Genomic DNA, 25,265 nt, shown 5'->3' on the forward strand with positions numbered 1-25,265 from the left:
GCAAATCTTCAAACATTCCCATTTCCTGTGTGAGATAGGTGATATCATATTTCCCCCCATATTGGCAGTAGGATTTTTTTTTTTGCCCACAGTGAGCCTTGATATGATATCTAAGAAGCACTTCACTGACTCATGATTGACAGGCCTGTGGAATAACCCTGTGGATAGGCAGATAGAGGAAAATGTATTACAACCAGGTGGATATTTGTCTTAAAGCAACAGTGGGGAATATTAAAAGCATGGGTGTCTTTAGGAGACACGGTACTGGAGTGAGATAAACGCAGACGCGATTTAGCTGAACGGGCCTTGCTAAGCATGGCGCAGCTACATTCCAGAGTAGACGTAGTCATGTTTGAATACTTCCCCACACGTTTTCTCAGCCTGCAGCGAGAAGTTGTAGATCAGGTTTGATTAGTGTTTCTGTGACTCTAATTGGAGTCTGTGTCCTGTGGCTGTGTGTCAGATTGGAGCGCCACGCTGAGCCCCGGTCCCCGTCTCTGCCCTTCACCCTCTCTGCTGGCCATTATCCTCCAAGCCCTTTGTCTCTCCTCTGCCCTCACATCACCCCTGTGTTGCCCCACATGCTGTTTGTTTTTAAATGTCAACTTCCACGTTTACCCCATCTTATAAAGACAGCCAGTAGGTGGAGTCAAAATCTCACAGGTATAAGTCATTCCTTTACATACAAATATGTTTTTTAGACTAAGGGTGACACATCGTACTCTGAAAGCCCAACATACCGAACAGTTAAACTGCACCACAGAAAGCAGTCATGGGCTGGGCGCTAACAAAATTCCTGAAACTAGCTTAACACAGAACAGGAGATAACATTTTCAACATTCATTTTCTGAACTGCGTATCCTGTTGAGGGTCGTAGGGGGCTGGAGCCTATCCCAGCTGTCAATGAGCCAGAGGCGGGGTACACCCTGGACTGGTTGCCAGTCAATCACAGGGCTGACACAGACAGACAGACAACCATTCACACACACACACACACACTCACACCTATGGGCAATTTAGAGTGGTCAATTAACCTGGTTGTCATGTGTTTGGACTGTGGGAGGAAGCCAGAGGACCTGGATAGAGCCCACACATGCATGGGGAGAACATACAAACCCCACACAGAATGGCCCACTGGACAATCTGGGAATTGAATCAGTGACCTTCTTGCTGTGAGGCTGCAGCGCTAACCGTTGTGCCACCATGCAGCCCCATTTTCAACATCCAATTGAAAAATTAAATTTTGTCTCCAAAGTCCTGCCATGTATAGTGTGTCCTCCAGTTGCGATTGCTCTAAGACTGCAAGGGAAGCTCAGCTTCTCCTAAAATGTCCCCAAAAAAGTGGTGATATGTACTGCTGTGTGTACATTTCACTGACAAAATATGCGCAAGAATTCCTTCATCTTTTGTTTAGAATCAGCTACCTATCACAGGTAACCGACTCAACCTCCTTCTCATTCATCCCCGCAGCATCTCAGCACTTGAACACAGTCGGACACTGAGTGACTTCTTATCGATCCCCAGCGAGTTTACCTTTCTTAAAAACAACCAGCACTGTGTTTAAAGATTCTCTCTCTTTTCACCAATAAGCAGCTACAGCTACAGCTGCGGAGCTTCTCCCCCTGTCACTCACACTTACAGCCTGTCGTAGTCTCACGTAGCAGCTTCAGCTGCTAACAAGCTGACATGGAGGGTAGAATTTACATTTAAATAAATAATCAAATTTATGATGTAGGCCAGAAAAAAAATTAGCTTCTCCTTCTTGACTGACCAGCAGCTGCCACTGGTCTCCTCCCCTTACCATATTTTTCCTGCAATAACCAGAATCCAGATACCTTACAGATAAAAACCGGGATCTGCTTGCCTTAGCTTTTATTTCTACATTAGCCTGCAGGGTCACAGTTTTACTACTTTTCTGGCTCATGCCACATGTTTGCTGGCCCATAAATACAGAAAGTCTCAGATTTTCCTGGCTTTTTTTAGGTTCATGCAAATTGATTGGTCAGTTTTCTGGTTGGGAGGAAGTTCCACCACACAGCAGCTTTCACAAAGAGATGTTCTGTTGATAGAAACACTTTTATATTGGTCTAGATATTGTAGGATCTGGTCTCTAATGTCATGGAGCACAATCCTTGTGGCCTTTGCACCAGCTGGATCAATGTCATGTTGTACCTAAGGTACGACCTAGAGAGAAAGTTATGACTTATCCGCCTGTTTAAGAGAAAGAAGTATCTGTCATAGAACTTAAACATTAATGCAAAAGCAGTGCATCTTGTTTACTGGATGATTAATTATAGTGCATCTCATTGAGAGGGAGTCATCCATGATCTGAGACGCTGAGCTGATATTGAGGTTGCATCTTTTGAAGAAGGTCTTGTTTGAATTAATGAACGATCGCTCACCCTTTACCACAGCATGTGTTGGACAAAAACACAGCACTGCTTCATCTCCTGCAGGTGCTGATTACTCTCAGGTTTTATGTTAATGAGACTGTTCAACATAAGCTTTCAATGTCATTCAGCTCTGAGAAAGTCAGAATTTATTTCCAGATATGTCAACAATCATGCTGCTTGATATTGAATACTCTTTTGGATTCTGTTATCCAGACATTCTGCAGATCATTGGATGAGAAAAGAAAGTGGATAAAGGTATGTCTGTTTTTTTCTGCATCATGACCTCATCATATCATGGGTACAGCCTTGACTCTTCTCAGTTGAGCTTGGTGCACTCAGAGTTGGACGTAGCTCAGTCCTTTCTAAAAAATAAGACCAGCTTTGTTTACGCCCAGCGGGGTTGTAGGCTTTTGAGTCCGGTTTACGCTCTGTCTAAATTTGAATCTTGAGACCAGCTAAACCCGCAGAATATCTTGATCATTGCTGAAAAATGCTGCTTCCCTTCTACTTCTTCTTATTTTTTTCCCCCCAAAAAACAGAAAACAATCATAAATGCATTAACCTGACAATCTCAGTTTGAGTTAACTTCAATCTTCTTTCAACACGTCCACCTGGGTATTTTTAGACCCAGGTGCGCACACAAAAATACCAGACAGACCTTGAATAGAAATAAGACAACATAGAAGTGTAGCTGAACATTTTGAAATGTCACTGGTAAGAGTAAATTCTGTGGAGGATCATAAACTGCCAAAATGAAATAAAGTAAAAATTAAAATAATAATAAAAAAGAATTGTAAATTAAAAGTAAATAGAGAAAATAATAACAAAAATAAAAATTCAATGAAGGAAATTCATTACAGAAAGATGCATATAAACAGAAATGAAAATAAGAAGAAAAATGAAAATAAATTAATCATAAAAGTAAAAAAAAAAATAGAAAAGATTAAAAAAAAAATCAAAAATTGAAAAAAATAAATAGAAAAAAAAATGTGGAAATGAATACAGTATTAATCTGTGAAAATAATTAAATATTAATAAACAAATACTAGTATTGCTCTCATTAGTTTTAATTTTTATTTATCTATTTTTACATTTTTACAATTTTTATGCTCATATGTCAAACAATCGTTAGGTGGACAGTTCAACCCAAGACACACTAAGGACTGCCCTTTTATTAGAACAACCTTTTCCTTTTGTATATCATGCTGACAGTGTCTGCGGCATAAGATAAATGAGTATGAGACCAGAGCACTGTTATTTACTGTTATTTATGTATTTATTGATATTTCATATTATTTCCACATTTTTTTAATATTTATTTTTACTTTTTATTGTTTTATTCATGTATTAATCCATCCATCTATTTATCTGTTTATTTATATATTTATTTATTTATTTATTTTTACTTATGTATGTATGTTTAATTTTTCTTTTTTATTATTTACTCTTATCGATTTATTTATTTTTAATTTTGGCAGTTTTGGTCCTCCATAAAAGTCACCTTACAGTTAATGACTACAGTCAGGCAAATAGACCAACCCGGCTATTAATAAATCTGATGGAAGGGGGCACACAGTTTGACATGGCACGCTCTGTACTGCACTCTTCACCCTCAGTCATCCCAGTTCAGCACAAAGACGTACAGCCCTGTCATTCACACAGAGCAACCCACTGTAATCAGACAGTAAGGGTGCCAACACTGAGGCCTGCGGCAAACCTAAAGTATAGTCATCAGAGAAAAGAGTTCAGAGTGATTCAACTTTTGCTGCAATGCAACGCAACACTCCCCTCGGGGTGAGATTACCTTATACAGCAACGTTTCTACTGTCTGCCTCATTCTTTTGTTATGAGAGATAAAAAGTTGATGCCATTGTAACTTTTGTGTGCAGAAAAAAAAGGTCTGAAAACTTTTAATCATATTTAAATACAAATTTTACATTAGGAGTTACAAAATCTGGTATTATGTCATGCAGAGTCAAACTCTTGCCATCGTTTCACCATCCATTTTCAGACTCTTTTTGGTCCACACAACTTTTCCTCCCTTTTTTACCTTCAGGCCTTCTCTTCCAACAAGCGGGGGACGACAGATGTCCCCGCAGGGAAAGCCCAACCTCAAGGTTCAGTGAGTTCTATCACTTCGGTCCAGTCACTCTCCTGTCTGCTTTAATCCCTCACCAGCAGGCAGACAGGTAGACAGACCAATGCTGAGCAGGCGGCTGAGGTCACGGAGCAACACAGTTTGAGAAACAGCAAAAATATATTTTTATTTTTGCTGTAACACTTCCACTCCAGGTTGATGGATGAAAAGGTGCAGTTTTGGTTTAACTTTACCAAACGTTGGATCAAAGAAAGGAGGAGAAAGATGTATAGAGTGTGACATAAAGGAGAAAGCATTTTATATTCTAACCGTTACTTTTCCGTCACAAGCAATCATGCCCTTCTGAAGAGGGAGTGTTTTAAAAAGCTCAGTGCTTAGAAATGTGCCGTGTATTCACTGGAGGGAATTTAAATACACTCTGAGTAAAAAAGAAGGTTGTGAATGAAGAATTTAAGGTCAGTAGCAAACCAAAACTATAAACGCAGAAGTTACATGTCGACACAAGCTCCCGGCAGCTACAACCACATCCCCCTATCTACCCCTGTCCCTCCCCCCACTCGGCTGTGCTGGCCGGGCAGATATGTGTGGAGGCAGCGCCAGTTTGCCACTGTCACCCAGCAGAATGGGAGTGAGCACTGGAGGCCACCATTGAAATGAATCAGATCCATCACTGTCTGCAGGGGAGAGGAGCCGAGCAGCCCGGCCTCATGTATCAGAGCAGGGGAGGGGATGTGTGCAGCGTATCCAGGCCACACCACTCCATGAAAATTACATTGATTTCATCATTTCTTGGTCCTGTGGGCTAAAGTACGATCAAGATTGTTAGAACTGAGCTGGGTTTCATTTCTCGGCGGTTGCAGCTGGATTAGTTTGGGGGTTGTTGGTGAATGGAAACTGCTCTCTTCTTCTGTAAATGTTATACATGACAGTCATTGTGTGTAACCCTGCAGATATGCACACACATACACGTGACTTATGCAAAAACACACATGCACACACTTCCACATAATCTCTAGGGTCACCAAGCAGCCCATTTGCTTTAAGCAAGACTTGAGGTCACTTCCACTGAGACGAATCCTCTTAGTGGCAAAGACAAGTGGCCGGTGCTGCTGATGGCTGTGATTAAACCTGTCTGAGCTGGAGTGCCTGGATTATTGTTGCTGCTGTTGTGGCCTTTGCCTCGGGTTAAAATTAGAATTTTGTTGACCTTGGAACAGAGACAGAAAAACACTTCACTGTGGTTAAGGATGAATGAAAGGCTTACAAAGCGTGTGTGCTACATATTGTAAAAGAAAGTCTTCATAAAAATGACTCAAATATGACTGAAAAGCATGGACCTGCTGCCCCCATGCATAAAGATACAGCTCTGAGTCAGTGCAGAAACACAGTTTGAGCTCTTCTTGTTTCTCTGCATTGTAACTTTAGGTCTCCTTGTGTCTTCACTCCTGCGTCTTAAACCTGTAAAGTGATCTTGGCTCACTGTGCTTCAGGATTTAATTATAACTAAATGCATTTTGAGGGGGAGACCTTCAGAGTTTATCTTTTTTGGTTGTTTTTGTTGTATTAAAGGGGACTCACACATAGGGATGGGTACCTTTCACATTTGAAACCATACAGTACAGATACTTGGCAATTGATATCAGTACTTAATGGTACCAATTTTTGGTTATTTTGTGTGTGTCTATATGGTGATAAATATTGATTAATATAATAATAAAATGTCAAAGTTTTTCAATTTAACATATTTATTTTTAAAATGTAAACTTGTAACACTGTCCAGTATGGAAAAAAAACTACTCTTCCACTCCCTCACAGTCACAAGGGTGCGGTCAGGTACCTAAACATGGTACTGTTTGGTTTTATGTGAATTGGCACAACAGACAAGATTTGGTCGGTACTAAGCTAACATTAAAGTCTCTACGGGAGTTGTCACCATAAACTTAAATCACATGTTTGGGCTTTTACAGCAGGTGTAGCTGCTCTTCACACCATGTTTAAAGTTCCTGAGAGGAACTCTCAGTTTGTGTTGGTTTTGGTGCCTCCTGTGGTCAAAGTGGCACTTAATAACTTTTTGAAAATGTCTTCTACATATTGTGAACCTATGAGGATAATTACCAACATCAAATGTCAGTGTTTTCAGAAAAGAAGAAGAAGAAACATTTAATGTTTTCTTAAATATTTTTGTTGTATTTACTGCAATTGTGCTTTAAGGCTAACGATACCAGTTTTAGTAAAAAGTTATATCTCGCTTTCAAAAAAACAGTCAAATGTGTAACTTGTTGTGAGATTCTTACAAAAAAAGTTGCATGAGTTTGTCTTGGCATTCAACACTTATCTCGCAGCAGTGGTTTCAGGCATTGATAAGGACTTTTATGATATAATCAGTAATAAAGAGGCATATGTATCCACTTAAATTTGTTTCATAACCAGAACAAAACTCCACAGGAGCTTTAACTAAGGTTGTTTCACCAACTCATGTTGATGTTTGCTGTCTTCCTCATAAACCTTCCTTTTTCTTGTATCTATGTCAACATGGACAAACACATGGAAAGTTCATGAGGAAAGGTAACAAAGACATAAAACCTGAGAAATGTGCAGAGGCTGTGGTCACCTCAACCACAAGATAACACTCTGTGTCAGAAACACTGAGACAAAAGTATCAGGATCGCTGACACCGCTCTGTGAAGTCCAAGTATTACCTCATCATGCATTTAATTTGAACTCACACACAGCCTTATGTACAAAAGTGCATTTTACATCATTTTCACACAGTGATGGCCACACACACACACTCTGCAGCAGAACATTAATTTCCTCTCTGCTCTGCTTCCACAGATAGCTGGTGTTTGAAAAACTACCACTCTGCCCCAGATAGTCGAGTGATATGATTGGTCACTGCCAATTTGTTTGAAGCGTTGTAATTTCATCCGTACTTCAGAGACTCTATAATTTCTCCGTCTATATCTGAGTTCTATTAATATCTCCTCACATGTGTTTAAGCAATTAAATTTATGAGAAGTCATTTCATTTCAATTTCGTCCTGCCACACTTCCTGAATGTTCTCAATCTTCTTGGTTTTTAGGGCACAGGCTGATCCTCGAGTCAAAAAAACCAAAGTCCTCTGACACAATCAGTTGCAATAGTTTGGTGAATTAATGTGTGTCAAAGCTGCTTTCAACTCTCAGATATCTCTTTCTTGAACATTACTTTGCATTTATTGATCCATTTTATTGTTTAGTGTCAGAGCATGTTCATCTTTATAGTTATGACCACTGCCAGGTGAAGAGAATAACGCTGAATATCTGGTAACACTGGTGTCAGTGTTGCCATCTTTTCAGTAAGGAGAGTAGCTATTGGCTGTTCCAGAAGTCACTAAAAGGCACTAAATGATATTATGCCTAATTTGCTGTAGGACAGAGAAATAACATCACACAAGAGACCGACAGTGCGCAGTAACACCTGAAATATGTTTACAACTACAAAAAATCTTTCTCCTCCCCCTCTATTCCAGCTCGGGATCAGCAAAAGAAGAGTAGGATCAATCCATAATTTTACACCAGTCTCTGAATCCCAGAAAAGTTGCTAGATCTGAGGCACTTCAATTTTAAAAAAAGAGAAAATAAATAAAGCAAGAGTTGTTAGAGTAGTCTGAAAAGTGGCTTGATAAAACGACTGAGTCGCTAAGTTGGCAACACTGATTGGTGGCCATCAGTGGGTGTGATTTTTCAGGCAGAAAGGGAACATTCTGACGTGTAGGAAGCTGAAAAAATGGCAAATGTAAAGATATGGGCGACCAAATTGTCATGGCCAGAAAACGGAGTCACAATATTTTATAAAGTGCAGCCATTTTTTTGCGACAAAAGACGTCCAGAGCTCGAAAACTGGTCTACTGGTCTACTTATCTACTGGGTCATGACATATCAAGTCAAGTTTATTTATATGGCGAATATAAAACAACCAAGGTTTGACCAAAGTGCTTTACAGAGTAAAGGATAAAACACAAACAAAAATGCATCATACAACATAAGATAAAACAAAACCCTTGTGGGATAAAACGATCAACTAGGTGCAGGTGGTTGAAAATTTGAATAGTCATTAACATCAAAATAATTGAATAGTTAATGAAGTTAGTTAATTGAATAGCTTTGTCCTGTCTGTGGCTGATTGCAGTTTTCTGCAGGATGCCGGAGCTGTTACGCGTCAATTTGACAAAAAGCAGGTTGAGAAGAACAGGACGTTGTGCATAGAAACCATCTAAAATGCTCAGTGACATTCAAAATAAAACAGACTGTGTCAAAACCAGATCGTATATAACTTGACCACAGCAATAGGCTGACATAATGAATAGAGCCAGACCAGAAGTGAACAGGCTGATGGATTTACAGCCAAAAAAAGATGTGGAGATGTTCAAAAAATGAACCAAAACGAGGTGCAGTGTAGACTCTGCAAGGTTAGCCTAGCATATCACAAGTCGTCAATGACTATACACAGCCATGTGAGAGTAAGGCAGATCAACAGTCAGTGGTAGGCTTTGTCACCTGAGGAAGTCAGTTCGATGATGGACATGCACAGCACAACAGCCATCTCCATCTTTGTCAGAGTGTGATGTTGGCAGGTACATGCATGCAGATGGGCGGTGGCCGTATAATTACGAGCAATATCAAATAGTTTTGTCACTTGAAACGCCCATCCCTTATACAGACCACACTGTCTTCATGTATTTGGAGGAACACTGCTGAGTGAGGCATACACATCACAGAAGTATGTAGTGCTCATGACTGTGTGGCCACTATCACTTTAAGGTTACCACAGAAGTATAAACCAGGCTTAATGCAGATCCCTGCAGCCTTCACTTCACAACTTTAAGAACTAGAAAGATCTGTTGATGACATCTTTGGTACACCTCAGCACACCATCAGAAGTCTTCAGGAGAGGGTGTCTCTCTGGGTCAGGGCTCTTTTGACTGATTTGATTAAAAGGGAGCCTCTATTATGTTATTGTTGATGTTAGAATGAAAGTTTTGGCTGGTGCAGACTTATTGAATTAGTTTCTTTGAGTGTGATCTTTGTGAGTCAGACCCCAGTTAATCAGCTGCCCTCGTAGACGACTGTGATAAAAGCATTATGAGCAGAACAAAGAGATCTCTACATCTTTAGTCATCATCAGAAGTCATTTTAGTTTAAGGCGCTTTATCAGGAGACGAGAATAGCAGCTATTGTGAAGCCACTGTGTCAAAACAATGAGATGGATTTTTATTATCTCTTAAACACTCACCCCTCCCCTCTCTTCTTTTCCTGTTTGTGAACTTTCACTCTGTGCTGGGTGTTAGTTCCTGTGTGTTGCAGCATTCGTGGCACTTTATGACATTACAAAGGTATTTATCTCACCAGCATCCAGACGCAGAGAAGACAGACTGATGATAAGCCTGCTTCTAACTGGGACTCATTTTTCTGATTTTAAATTCATCACACGACTTAAGCGCACGCCTCTCCATGCGTCTGTGATGTTGTTTATGACGAAGCTCTCCTGCAGACATCGACTATTTTTGACAGACTGGCTGTCTTGTGGGTTTTTTGTTGTCCTTCCTGACAGCGACCTGCTGATGGAGCCCAACATATATCAGAGCAACAGGAACGTACTCACACCAAACACTTTTCATCTGGACGCTGTTTGCTACAGAGGAACTTACTCTACATGTCTGCAGACTGACTTAATTCACAGGAAGCTATTTTTACACTTTCTGGGTCCCCACCATGCAGCTCTCATGATAACTCAGAGACGGAGCTCTGCCCAAGGACAGCAGCGCTATCATTTCAGCCCCTCAGTTCAGATATTTCTAACTTTCACTTTCTTTTTGTGCTTGTCTCAGCAGAGCTTTCTCTCAACTTTGCCTCCAGACATAAATGTAAAGCGTTTATGTAAAACACTCCCCGTCTTTTGACCACTTGAAAGACTTTCTAGTCCAGCAACCGCAATTATGTAAATACCATGTGGTTGAAGAAACCGCTGCGGAGTGTTCCAGTGCATTTAGTCACCTGAAAAGAGTGTGTTACTGGTTTTGAGTTTTCTCATTTCCTTAAGCCAATGACATGGTCCCACAATTATAGAAATGTGCAGCGGTTTCTGCCATTTCCAACAAATGAATGAAACAAAGACATGAAGAGTACTCCTGACATGTGAGTACATGTGGAGTGGAGTCACTGTCAGGGTTTAGATAAAGATCCTGATGGGATGGTTAAAGGGTCAGAAAAAAGTTAAACCTAATTCACACTCTCTTCTTTGTTCTTCTGGGCAGATAAAAAAACAAACAAACAACATCTTGAGTAGTCTGAGTTGTCAATCTTTCTGTCTTTGATAATCTTTGAGAGGCAGATGAGAAAAAAATGTGCTTACGATCAATGAATCACTTGATTATATTTCTTATGTTGGTCTTGTTTCATTAACTTAATTATTAAAAATTAAAATTTAAAAGGAAATTTTTGGGTTTGTTTAATGGTAAAAGAAAAAAAAAAAGGTTTTACCCTTTGAACAACAGCAGTCTGACCAAAAAGACATGAAAACAACAACTAGAAAGAAAACAGATTGCAAAAATATAAATGTGATTCATCAAATAATGTTACAGATACATGATTTGATAAGTATAAAAGATTTAAAAAGAGGAGACTTTAGTCTTAAACATGTTAACTAGCAATGTTTGTTGTACTTACATTACCTTGACACTTTCTGTTTCCTCCCGTCACTGAGGCAGTCACAGGCTGCTCCAGGCACCTTGGCTCCCCTCTGTGCAGACTGCTCTGACCTTTGTCTTGTTTAAAAAGATGAGTGTTCAAAGCAGACCAGGTCACCTGAACACTGAAGCCGGGAAAAAAGAAGTCCTGTTTGTGGGTGAGGTCTTGGTCTAGCGTAAAACAGCCAAAAAAAAAAAAAAAACATTTGCCAAAAATATTTTTGTCAAACAAGAGCAGAAGTTACAAATTAACTCAAAGTCTGGATTAAGAAAGCACATCATGAGACTGTTAGGGTTGAGGGGCACAAAATTGAGCGAGTTAGCTGAATTTTTAAAGTAGGTCTTCATCAGAAAGGCCGTGGTTTGATCCCCAAATCATGACGAAGAGACCTTGAGCAAAACACTGAATCCCAGATGGTCCAGGTTACATAATCAGAGGTGTGTGAATTATGGATGGGCAATGATTTCAAAATATTTGAATAGTCATCAACATAAAAAAAAATAAATAAATAAATAAAAATAATAATAATAATAAATTAATTAATTAAATAAAATAAATTGAAATAAAATAAATTGAAATAAAATAAATTGAAATAAAATATAACAAAATACAATACAATAGGATACAATACAATACAGTGCATTACAATACAATACATTACAATACAATAGGATACAATACAATACAATACAATAAAATACAATACAATAGGATACAATACAATGCAATACAATTAAATGCACTGAAAGAAAAGAAAAGAAAAGAAAAGAACAGAAAAGAAAAGAAAAGAAAAGAAAAGAAAAGAAAAGAGAAGAAAAAAAAAAAAATAATAATCAAGCAGCGCAGATAGCCAAGCGATCTAGGCTCCATGAGGTTTGTCATAGCCTGGGTTTGAGTGCAGCCTGTGGCCTATTGTCTGCATGTCACTTCCCAACCCTGATTCCTGCTTCATCTATTGTCCTTTTGCCCCTGATTAAAAGCAGAAAAGCCTCAAGAATCAAGTAGAAGAAAAAAAGAAAAGGTTCAAGCTACAACTGTTCTGTCAGAAATAAGATAAATCAATACATAAATTGAATAATCAAAAAAAAAAAAATTCAAAAACAACAACAGCAACATTATTTTCCTGAATTTGACACCCTAAATATACCAGAATCAGTTAAGATTATTTAATAATGAAAGAAAAAGGTTAAGACAATCAATTCTATTTATAAAACACAGGGTGAAAAAATCCTAACAGTTTACATCAGATTTGGCAAATGGTTAGTCTTTTTTATTCCCCTTTCTTTCTTCACAGGGTTTCAGGTGTTGTTGTAAATGACAGGTAATTCATGTCTCCAAGAGGGGGGGACTTGACAGTTCTGTATCATGCATGAAGATAACAGAGACGCATGTAAAATAAGTCAGTGGGGGTTGAACTGATAGGTTGTTAGCCCGACATGAAACAAGTGAAAGTGACATTTATGCTGTAAATTATTTGTCAAATATAAACTTGCTTCACTTAGAACAGAGTAAATTAAAAATCATCTTTATAAAATACCTCTGAGGTTTATCCTTATTCATGCCCCGTGTTTTCGTAATGAAAATCAACCTGGCTGTTCTTTTTCAAACTAACCATTAAAAAACATGGACAGGTGATGGGCGAGCTGGAGCAGGGTTGTATTATTGATGGGAAGCAGCAGGGGTTCAGAGGAAGATCAAAGCAGCAGAGACCTTATTCCCGCTGGTCATGTTCGCTTCATTGCATCATAGGAGCAGAAACTGAAGCTCAGTTAACTTTGTGCAGAGTAGACGTAACTTGTCTGTATTTTTATTAGAGTCGTCTCCTCAGCATGCCAATGTCCCTGTTTGTAATCTGTTCCAAAAGCATCAAGCACAGTTAGTCACTGCTGGAGCGTTTATGCAAAGAGACAAGGGGGAAGGAAGTGGCCGGCACTAACAAAAGATGTTGCTGGATGAGAGAAGAGCTGATCGATAGAGTCTTGAGAGAGCTATCAATCAGAGCCCCGGCCTAGTAAATTATGGTTTTATTAGTATTGAGCTGACCACTGCTGGGAGAGAACTTAAAACATTGAGATGCTGGAACACAACTGAGGATGAGGACGGGGAGGGATACCAGTGTCGACCCCCCCACCCCAATTTAATGTGGACAGATTGCAGTCCAGTCAGATCATGACATGTAGGAACATCAGCTTCTCCTGTTTTCATAGCAAATGGCAGTGATTCATGAAAAGAGGAAGGGGTAGGTCTACAGAGTGGTGCACTCTGGGATATGCAGTTTAGAATTAAACTGTGACTAAATTGAAGGAAGTAGATCACAGAGCTGCAGAAATGCAATTCCAGTGCTGCTGGGCCCTCATTCCCAGCCGGCTCTCTGAGGACTAACTCATTTTAGAGCGGCAGGGGAAACTCAATAGGACCAATTGAGGAAATAATATATTGAATCTGGTGGTTGAGTGGGCTGCTCAGACCTGGCTGAGGGCTGCAGAGGTGAAGTGTGTTTCTGTGCCTTTAAACCCAGGTCTTTATGACAACAGTAAATACAAGCTCAACAATTAGTCCTTTAGCTTAGCAGCATAAAGCATGACTTCTGTTAGCTGTTCATCATTTCTGAGTGCTGGGATTTTGCAGATAAAATAATAAGACTTTCAACACAACAGGTTCCACCAGAAAGTAATGAGTTGGAAAAAGTACCAGATCCGCCTCCCCTCATAGAATATCTAAATTATTTCAAACCCCTCTAAATGACTTTCTGTTTGTGATGACGCTAGTAGCCCCAGTGAATCTGGAGTTATAGCTCTGATCTCTGTACTTGTTTTAGCCTGTGCATGTGTAAGTCCTGTTACATGACAAAAAGACTTTTATTTTTGTCTTGTTACAACAAAATGTCTCACTCTGGTCTCTTTAGCTATAATTGGTCATAAAAGAGGCTCATCAGTCCTCTTGGAGGTGATGAAAAACTCTGTTTTTTGTCAAATTTGATGTTTCATGCTATCATCTCCTCTGAGGACTGTCAGTACTCTTTTTTTTTTCCAAGTTCCTTTAAAAGCTTCTCACAGTGGCTCTGATACAAAACCACAAAGGGTTAGATGTTGGATGGTCAAACTTATCAAGGACGACAGCATCTGTACGGGACCACTGTTTACAAACTAAGCTAAATGAGTACCCTGGGACCACTGGCTTTTAATGTGTCCCAGTGTTGACTTACCACTGCTTGCTTTATTTTCGTGTAGGGTGGTCTTCCCTTTCGTCACAGTGACTTAAACATTGGCAGCTTTGCATTCTTGATTGCATCCTAGGTCTGCTTCCACCTCATCCTAAACTGTATAATGAAAAAAAACAACAACAAAAAAAAAACGCTAATAGTACTGGCAGCAAAGTTTCCAGACAATTCAGTGATGCCTAAGAGGAAAAGGTTTTTAGAAGGGCAGTTTCTTCTGTTTGGAGTTTTTTTTTTTTTTTTTTTTTTTTTTGTAATTTGTCCACGGTTAAAAAAAAAACAATTAATTCCTGTATTTTTACATTTTTTTCTTTTTTTAAAATGTAGTTCTCTGTTACAGTATTTGACTGTAATTTTACAGCATTCATCTGAAAACTTTATTGCCAGTGCTTTTACTGTTTTTTTTAACAGTTTTTTTTTTTTTTTTTTTTTTTTAAACAATGAATTGCAACCATAATGGAGGAGGGTACAGGGTTCAGCTGGCACAATACCTAAAAAAAACCATCAACAATGTCATTTTACAGATAATTTCTTCAACTTTACAGTTTTTTACAATGTTTTTGAAAAACAGAAAAAAAAAAAAAATCAGTATAGTAACCATAAAATTCAGTTGTTTTTTTTTGACTGCAAAATTACTGAAAATTTCCGTAAATATCTAAGAATTTTGTTGTTTTATAAGAAAACAGGAAAAATATACAAAATTACAGACTATTTCCTGTAAAATTAATTTTTGTAAACAGTATATAGTGTACGGAAAAGTGCAGGGACTCATGGTCTTCGATCACAGGATCTTGTTTCACTCTCTGTTCCCAGGATCAGGACTGAACTTAGAAAAAAATATTTCAAGTTTGCCGCAACCTCTAGCTGGAACGATCTACAGAAAGACTCGAAACTTTGTACACCGTGCTCTCTGGATGCTTTTACACAGATCCTTAGTGGTTTGGAGGCAGATTTTTCTATCTGCAAATGTCTTGCCTGACGTCAGGTGTCTTTTCAATTCTGGAGGCACTCTTGAAAAAAAGATTTTTAATGTCAGTGAGTCTTTTTCCTGGTTAAATAAAGGTTTAATGATAATTAAAAAGTTGGTTCCCTCAGTTTTCCAGTCATTCCGATATTTGTTTAGACATTTTACTCAAAAAACAAACAAACCACACAGTAAAATTAACTGAATACGTGATCATTTGATTCAGCAAACACATCGCTCAGATGACAAAATGATAATTTTCAGATGTAGTTGATCATGATCTAAGTAGCCCGCGACAATAACACCGTGGAGTTTAATAAAAACCTCATGTGAGATGAAAATTAAAAAAAAAAAAAAGATTCCCCAGTCACAGGTTGTTTCAGAGTACATGGAGTTGATGCTTACCCAGTGGGGACGTCTGGTACATGGCTGACAGAAGCCCATAATTCAACACCTCAAAGGCACCAAGATAAAAAAAGAAAATGTGAGTTTGAAAAACAAGAGTGGCAGAAAAGTTTAACTTAGGATTTTATTCTCAAACATCACCCTTCCCTGCTAGTTTTTCATCTCTGTGATTGTTTTGTGAAATTGAAGTTTTGCTAAGAACTCCAAAAAGACCTGGGCGCCCTCTTTGGGAAGCTCTGGCATTAGAGGAGGCTCTAGGTTGATGTGAAAAGTTAATGAAAACGGGGTATCTAGCCAGCAGAGAGGTGAGTTGTGCCCAGGGCAGGATGCTGCAGCTTAAGGTCTGTAATTACAGCATTATGGTGGAAGTTGAGTGGATTAGAGCCACAGCAACTGACTGAGACCAGGATAGAAGGCCGGGAAACGGCCATGGACGAGGCTTTATTAGCCTTAGTTGACAGCTTAAGACCAGCCCTGTCAACAAACCGCTTCTTCCTGTCTCTGAGGACTCAAGGTCAGGCAGATGTTGATGCAAAGGCAAAACATCATTGTGCATGAGTCTGCATTTACCACTGATATGGATAAGCACAAACACATGAATACAGGTTTGCACACTCCCACGCTACATTCACACATAGACAAAAGCAGCTTTACCTTGAACGCACAAACACACAGGTGTGCTTAGTGGGTCCAGAGGGAGCTGAGACGCAGATGATCTTGACTGGGCTCAGTGTAAGTCACAATGCTCTGCTCTCCCCCTCAGTCAACAGGATAATCCACTCTGAAAATGACTAGATTAAGGCAGATTAAACACATGATGAGGTGATGAGAGGCAGCAGTGAGAAGGCACTGAAATCTCAACAAAGAGACGGAAAAAACCTGAAGGAACACATCCACCGTGGGACAAATACGCTCTTTGATCAACTTGTGAAGCTGTTTTTCAGATTTAAAGACTCACACACCCAAACACACTCATTTGATTTGTGTTGTTGGTTTCATTTTCTGATGTTGCTCTTTCTCTTTTTGTCTTTTTTTTTTGCAGCTTCGGAGATTGACGTCAATGCTATCTCTTTTCCCCTCTTGCTCATATGTTTTGTTTTGAATTACTTTCTCAACTTTTCTTGGAATTGCTTTTGCACTAATTAATGTCAGGTGACAGCTCAGCCCGGATTGAACATGAAACATCACACAAATTGTCATGCGGTAGTCAGACGAGGCAGTCAAACATCCACAAGTCGGTAAACACTGAAGCATTAGCATGCACGGACGCAGACTTAATTAATACTGGATACACAAAGATTAAATTGCTGCCATTTTGCCTCGGTGTTAACTAGACTCCAAAGTCTATTTGCTGTAAAAGCCAATGAACACTCTGAAAATACGCCTGCTCAGCTCACAGAGACAGAGAGGGAGTGAAAGGAGGTGACATAGTTGTCTCACTGAGATAAATTCCTTTTGACACGTCCTATACAAAGTTTTCATATCATTGGTTTTCAGCTGCTTCTCTCTATTCCCCTCTGTCCACGCATTTTCTTACCTTAAACTCTCCATCTTACTTCATTTCAGCTCCTGACAAGTCTCCTCCAGATCTGAAAGAGATTAAAAAGTGCAGACAGGGGTTGAGTAAGAGCGAGAGCAGTGAGTAAAATAAATCTTCATTTCGACAATTTGAACCTTATTGAGTCTGAATCATCCAGGGACATGCTTTTTATTATAAGGCTGGCAGTGGCCGTGGCTCTGATTGTAATTGTGTTGACCCGGCCCCCTTTCTCTCCGTCTCTCTCTCTCTCTCTCTCTCTCACACACACACACACACACACACACTACATTTCTCCCTCCTCGCTCTTATCAACACGCTGTTCCGATAAAGTCCTGTGCTCTCAACCTCATTAAACCTCTCATTTATATTAAACAGCCGATAAGTCCTTCTAACCTGGTATGCGTCTCCCAGGGCACACGACTCCCACGAGAAGGCGACTTGGCAGCAGCACCCACACAACACTGGAGTCACAGCTCCCACAAATCCGCCTTTTTCTTGTTATTCCTTCTATTTATTTACCAAAAAACTCTCCCCTCCTCTTCCTCCTGACTCCAGTCGTCCTGCTGCGGTTGTTGTCTGATCTTTCACTCCCTTTTCTCTTGGCCGGGAGCCAGTGGAGTGTTGTGAGACATCAATATTAGCCAGGGCCTCCTGGTTTAAAGCATGCTTGAGGTACAGAGTTGAACTATCTAGCTGTGAGGGAGCTATCTGTAATAGGTTGTGTACAGGGAGTTCAGTACATTCCCTCAGCTGCCCACGGGCTGATACGGAGCATTGTGGGAAATAAACTCAAGGCCTGAGCCTGAGCTTTCTGTAACTCTGCACACGTGGATGCGAGTCATTTCTTTTTTTCTCCTTCCTGAGGAATGTTTGGTGGCTCCTTTGTTTCAACTCAGAATATTGCACATTTAACAGAGTATCGACTGACTCAAACCGGGCACAGTCTCTGGGTCCATTGGTCCCAGACTAAAAGACTAACCGCTAACCGTGTCCCCCTGTCAGGACTGACTCGTGCACAGAGCGTACAGTGGGCTCAATATCCAGCAGTGCAGCATATCGACCACATGGCAAATGTCACTGGTCCATTTACTGAGGTTCATTGTTAGAGACAGCTGTCTGTCGGGCGATGGGAAATCCATGGCGCTTTATCCAGCTCGCACTACTACAGGAGCTGTTTCACACTGCTGAGCCAGAAAATACCCACATAAGCTGCGGAGGACGCTGGAGCCGCGTTCTGTTTCTGAAGCATTGATAGCATCTTATCAGGATTGTACACCCATCATGTGCTTCCTTTCTATATAATACACACAGGAACTAGAAAACAAACTGAGAAAATAAACATTACAACATCTTTATGTTGAGAACATTTGCAGGGGTTTATCCATCAAATGCAGTAGCCTTATAGATCATATTGCTTGCTGACTCTTTTGTGTGGTGTCTGCCTTTTTTGGTGTGTTAGCACACACTATTTCTACTATTAACAAGTGGAAACCCTGAAAATGAAGCCATTGCGGAAGTGGTTAAAATAGAATTTCCAAGTGCCCACTTTAAACGAGAGCTCATATTAACTTCTCCATTTGGACATCAGAGTCAGACATGGTACCTGGCCTTGCCAGGCAGCAACGCTACTGCTTCAACTTCATGCAATTGCATTTTTTGTTTTTGTGGTTGTTAGTTTAAGTCAACATTTCCAGTGTGGCAACCACAAGTATGCCAAAAGCAGTGCCTACAGTTTAGCTATAATATGACCTATTAGATTTTTTTTTTTTAAGTTATTGTTATTGTTTCAGGCTTTTTATGCCTTTATACAGAGAGGACAGGACAATGGCTTTCAGTATCCACTGATATGGAAACCAATCCATTTCCAGTGTTAAAGTATAACCTGCATGCCCCACTGTAGGATAAGACTTGTAATGTTCTGGGTAAAAAGCAAAAATGAGTATATGGAATTACTGAAGTTAATGATTATTTAAAATATAAATTATTTAAATGTTTTCCATCAAAAATCCTTAGAATGTATAAAAATAACTATTCAGTTGTAAACTTTTATACCCTGTAGACTGGTAATGCAGCAAAAAAACAAAGAAAGTTCATTAGAGGTAACATTACAAAGACAAGTAGCCAAAAGTGCCAGTAAAAAAAAAAAAAAAAAGGCATAGAACTGGTTGCCTGAATCAGCACCATGGATTTGCCCCTTCCCACTGGTACCGATCCAACTATGAGGGGCACTGATACCTAATACCAGGATTAATGGTGCATCCCTCGAAACAGGGTGAGACTGAAGAATGACATACAGGAAAGAGGTCGCAGGTTGGATTGAACCAAGGCCCAGCCTGAGGGCTAACCTCAGGGGTCCCTGGCTAAAAATGCCAGGACATATCTGCACAATATGTTAGATGTTATCAGTCATAACATATACAATCTATTTTTTCTTTTTTTGATGCTAGTGTTTTACTTAAAACATCAAGACACATCACTTAAACCGGCTGTTATGTGATTTATCAGGAAGTTGTTGAACCACTGAAACTAGCTACCTCCCTTCCCCGTAACATCTAAGTGTCTTAAGCACAGACAGTATGAATGATCAAGATGTGAATGTGCTGTCAGATGGATCATACCTGACTGTTTCAAAAGACGCTGAATAAAACAAGTGATTAACAACGTTGGTTATTTTTTGAGGGGGTTTCCCAGCAAAGGCTTTCTGTCAGTATGTTGAAATGATGGCGGCTTATGTTCTGTAGTGTTGTTATCTTAGAAGAGAAGTATTACCAGTTGCTAAAGTAGAATGCAAGTAATGAGATATACCATATTTACAATGAGATTCAATGGGGAAACAGTTATCTCTTTCATGACTCAAACCTTTTGGTCACAAGTGTGAATGTAACACAGGCTCAAGGTTACCATAACTTCTTTAATGGCCCATTAAAGGGGGATTTATAAGTCTTTTTTTCCTTTGTTGTTACTGTTCCTCAGACAAAATGAAAATTGATGAGTTACTCTGTTTTTTAAGCCTGTCTGCCTTTTCTGTCCCTGTCCGGTCTCTGTAGGAAACCTCGGTCAGTCCCCCGCCATCAGAGCATCCTGCAGACTCTCTCCTGGACAGCCACGAACGCCGGATCTCACACTCCCTGTACGAAGCCATTGAGGACTTCAACAACATCTCTACGCCCCCAAGTACCATGATGGGACGTGTTGGTGAGTCATATGTCAGCACATTTCTTCCCTCTCAGGGCCTTTGTGTCTCTACAGCAGAATAAGTTCCTCAAATTGAATTACAGCGTTCTGCCAGTCGCTCCCCATTCACCTTGATGGGAAGTGTGGTTGACCTGCTGACCTCCACTCCTTGGATGTATTTTTCCCTTAAATTGGTGTTGTCTGTAAACTGACATCCCCTGATCAATTCTAACTCTTAGCCGCGCTCCTCAGATGTGTTTCCTTGAACCCCCAACCAACATCACCTTCAAAGCCTGAGCGCCCCTCTTTGCCCTGCATCCCAAAGAACGCTATTTCACCAGTCAAACCTCTCAGGGATTAACGTCATCTCCAATCCTTCCCACCTTCAATCCTCCCCCGACCAGCTTCACTCGGTTCAATTCCCATTCGACGCAGCTGACAGGAGCGCGCTCAGATCTCATCTCCTCAGGTGTATTGGAATTGGCAATTCAATCCTCGGCCGGTCTCTGCTGTCATCTCGACATCGACGGACCTTTCACATATGCAAACATGTAGGAGCTGAAGGTGATTGCATCAGAGTAGAGAGGGCATGTATGTGGGGAATTATAGAGAGGAATCACATACATCCACATCATGCTCTTGTTCTCCTTTCACTTTGCCTTTACTCCACCTTAATCCCACTCTTTCTGCTCCTTTTTTACACTTTACACCCCTGTTCATTACCCATTCTACAATTCCGGGTAACCTATAATTACTTTTTTTCCTTACTTGTTAACCATCAGTTCATGATATTTCCTCATCCCTCACTTCATCATATTGTAAATGAAAAAGGCTGTGACTATGCTGTCTAATTTTAGACAGCTTTAACACAAGAGCTTCCCTTTCTATCGTATGTGACAGGTGTGTCTCATAGCATTGTTGCTGTCTAAGCACAAAAAATGTTCCTTTACCACAGTGAATAAATGACAGATCATCTCATCTCCTGCATGTCATTGTCATTGTGGTCACTGTTTGCGGTTGATGCTTTTGTTCTTTGGTGGGATAGCCGCTGACTTCACTGAGAAAACATGCTCCAAACAAAACACCAGTCTTTGTGATTTAAAATAACATTTTAATACAGACAGGGTACAAATTTCAAGCACAAAAGTATCCAGAAATTGTGTTAATAAATGAAATACAAGTTCAACAAAATATGTTTACTACAAATACAAAGCACACCTGATATTTTCTTCATCTGGCTTTATGAATTCTGACAACAGCTTCTCAATCCTAAACACAACACCATAACAAACGTCTGCCTCAGCAGATTGCCACACTGTAGAAACCCAAAGCATACTATGGTTTTAGAAAATTCTTGCAAAATTATTTGTGTGATCCACATCAAAATCAACAGACAAATTTGCGGAATGAAGGAAAAACCTAAAGAAAAAAGAAGAAACGCCAAGAACGAATGATGCATGCAAGGTTTATAATCACTGATTTGATCTGACTGCAACAACTCTTTTTTTATTCTCTTGGGGAGATTATTGCTCTGATTTGTTTGATTGCGCTTAATAACTATATCTCAGCTGCAGCACAAACAGCATCAAACAGAGTGGTACAGAGATAAAGAGGAATATGAAAACAGCTCAAAACCATTAGCAAGTTGTGTATTAGCAGGCCATTTTTACATCAGTTAAGAACAACTACTTAAAGACTCATATGGTATACAGCTACAGTCTGTTGGATGATATCAGCTGAGCACAATTAAAGAATTTCATTTTGAGTTTTTATTTTATAAAATCATAATGACGGACTCGAGCTCCTTCCCCCTTTTGCCTTCCTGAGGAAAATCTTTTAGCCTTAACTCAACCTGATTCGGGACAACATTCTTTTCTCCCAAACCGATTCTTTACGATTTTTGGGATGCTGATTCGATTTAAATTTTTCAATAGTTCAAATTTTTCTGATTTTTTGTTTGTTTTTTTACACCAGACCAAGTGAAAAATTTGAATTACAATGATGATGTCTACAGACTATTTCAGGAGCCATATTTTCCTCAAAAATGCACATCACATATGAGTCAGTTTTTTAAAGATTTATTCAGGGGATCTGACATCTCACCTTTTTTCCTACTCAACTTATAAAGACAATAAAATAAAGGATAAAAATAAAAATAAAAAAATAAATAACACAATTTGACAAGAGAAAAATGATTTCTGGATGGACAAAAAAAAACATTATTGAAAATTGTTAAACAAAAAAAATTCAATTCTATGATGCATCATTTTTTTTTTCTCCCACTCCTACTCCATTGATCTATTCTGATAAACTATAATGACTGAAATCCCTCAGTTTTTTTTCTGAATTTTGGGATATAAGGAACAGGTAAGACATTAAAGGGGACATATCATGCTTGTTTCTCCTTTTCACTATGCCAGACTAGGATGCCTGTAGAGCATTTCTGCCCTCAGTACAAGTCATTAAGTTCCTTCATTGCTCCACAATAGCGTTCTCAATATCCTCATTTTAGGCCATTCTGAAAATCTCATTGAAACGCTCCATTTTCAGAATGACCTCCAGTAACCTCGCAATGTCACAGCCCTTTGTGCTCTGATTGGTCAGTTCTATCAGAGGGGCGGAGGGGGTAGAGCCAGGGGGTGGTTTTTGCAGCATGGAAGGATTTACAAAATCGCCACATTGAATGGAGCAGACCGAGCGAGTTTGCTGTTTGCCAAAACTTCACCGTAAGGCATTGATAGCACTAATAAAATGGCAGAGTGTAGGATACGTCCTTTTGTTTTGGACCCCGAGTCAGACCCATCCACCTGGACACAGATCATCTCAGGGCACTTCAGTGTGGTGAGTCAAACCGGTACTGTAACATGTATAGTTTATACATTTATACTCAGCTCTTGGTGGGTGTATCCATCACAGAGGAGGAGCTGCTTTATCAGATTACTCCAATAGAAAGGAAGGATCCTTGTGTCGTCATGAAGGTCGAAATCTCGCAGCCAAATGTCAATTATCTATTTTCAGAGGCATCAAATCTCGTTCTAGGATATCAGAAAAAATACAATATCTCATTTTTTTGAAAATTCAGGGGGTGAAAGGTCTTGTTTTCAAATGTATTATATTATATGTAAGTATTAAATCAGGCATCAGCATGATATGTCCCCTTTAAAGACACACAAAAAAACAATAAATGCAGGGCCACAGAAACACACAACAGAACACACGTAAAACAAAAGATGTTCTGGGGAAATAACCTGTGAATAAAAAAATGACATCTTGGGTGAAGCATGACAGCCTGTTCCCTCATTTGTACATATATGTTCAGTCAGAAAAAGCTGCAGCTCTTTAGAAATTCTCCTCTCTTTCACCTCCTCCCCCTGCTCCATCACACGTCTCCTTCCTCCTCCTGGATGGAGTGAATCTGTAATCTGTCAATGATCCACACTTTCTCCCTTCCTGCCCTTCTCCCATTGGTTCTCCCGTTTCTCTCCCCCTCCCTCCCCCAGTGCGGTGCCACTCTGCCACTGATCACAGAAGATCAGAGGCTGTGTCAGAGGCATCTGATGGTTAATTAAGCCTCCAGATCAATAGGGCTTGCCCCTGACACTCAGTCTGCCTCTGTGTCTCTCTCCCTCCCTCTCTTTTTTTACCTCTTTCATCTCATCTTTCTCCTCCTCCCCAAATCAAATGTTCCCAAATTGGTTGGGTTTTCCTCTCAGTTTGGCTTATTTATTCCTCCGGCTCTTCCGAGGGAGTCTTTTCTGAGCGCTCCTGTGATCATAAGCGGCAACTGTGGGCGCGCTGATGGAAAAGTTTCTTGCCATTGAAACTTCAAGGACGCCCAGCACTCGTCTCATCCTGCAGAGTGGGAGTCAAATGAGCCAAGTGGAAAAGTTTTGGGGTTGGGGGGAGGTGGGGGTGATAAAGCCCTGAGTTATCACAGCCTAGGAGTCTCACATCTTTGACTTGGCGTGTCTAGCAGCAAGAAGATGTCAGTACTTGGTTCTTTTTGGCTCCAGGCTGCCTCTGAGTCTTGCCCTCATTAACCTGCGCCTTCATTCTGTGACAAGTCTTCATCATCTTTAAACTGACTCACTTCTGTTATTCTGATTTCTGGAGCTGTCAGAGTTTGGGTTTACTCATGAGGTAAAATTCAGCACCTGAGAAGAGGAATCAGGAATATTCTGCTCCCAAGAGTCAGAGTATTTACCAGTGATTTAGCAGTGACTGTGACCTCATTTAGCTCATATTTAGCAGAGTATTAGAGTATTTTTTATGTCTTTTTTTTTACACTCGGGGCAATGCTAGTGAAGATTTCAGCTTTAAAACACGCTGTGATGGCTCTCTGTGAGCAAATGCTTCAAATTAAAGTAACTCAATGGTTTGTATTTTATTTTCCCTCCACTTGAGAGGTGTTGAGGAAACAACGCCACAAGGAAATACTTTTTAGTTGACTCTAGACCTCTATTCACTGCATGGACAGATTTTTTAACCCCTTTTGTGAGGCCATAACCTTTATGTACAAAAACAGTTATTAAGATATTTCAACTTTACACAGAGCACAGGAAGTACTGGTCTACCTTTGTTTCAATAATTAAATTTCTGTACATTATTTTGTGATACTTCTGGGAACACCATAGAAATCATCTAAGATCGCCAAATCAGAGAGATTAAAGCTGCGTTTCCACCAAGCAGTACGGGTCGGTTCAGTACGGTGTGGGACGGTTTGGGACAGTTAAGTCTCATCCTGTT

General features: G+C 39.9%; 1 protein-coding gene across 2 annotated transcripts in view; it reads left to right on the forward strand.

Moving 5' to 3' along the window:
* LOC141807267 (partitioning defective 3 homolog) overlaps positions 1 to 25,265 on the forward strand; it is a 540,268-nt gene that overhangs the window by 312,129 nt on the left and 202,874 nt on the right. For both annotated transcript variants that reach the window (XM_074693146.1, XM_074693147.1), the window contains exon 15: positions 20,393 to 20,540. In XM_074693146.1, coding sequence (XP_074549247.1) covers positions 20,393 to 20,540 — 148 coding nt within the window. The remainder of the gene's footprint in view (positions 1 to 20,392; positions 20,541 to 25,265) is intronic.

This window comes from Halichoeres trimaculatus, unplaced genomic scaffold (assembly GCF_033239565.1).
Source record: "Halichoeres trimaculatus isolate MK-OKI-2021-1 unplaced genomic scaffold, fHalTri1.1 fHalTri1_scaffold_18, whole genome shotgun sequence".
Classification (NCBI taxonomy): Eukaryota; Metazoa; Chordata; class Actinopteri; order Labriformes; family Labridae; genus Halichoeres; species Halichoeres trimaculatus.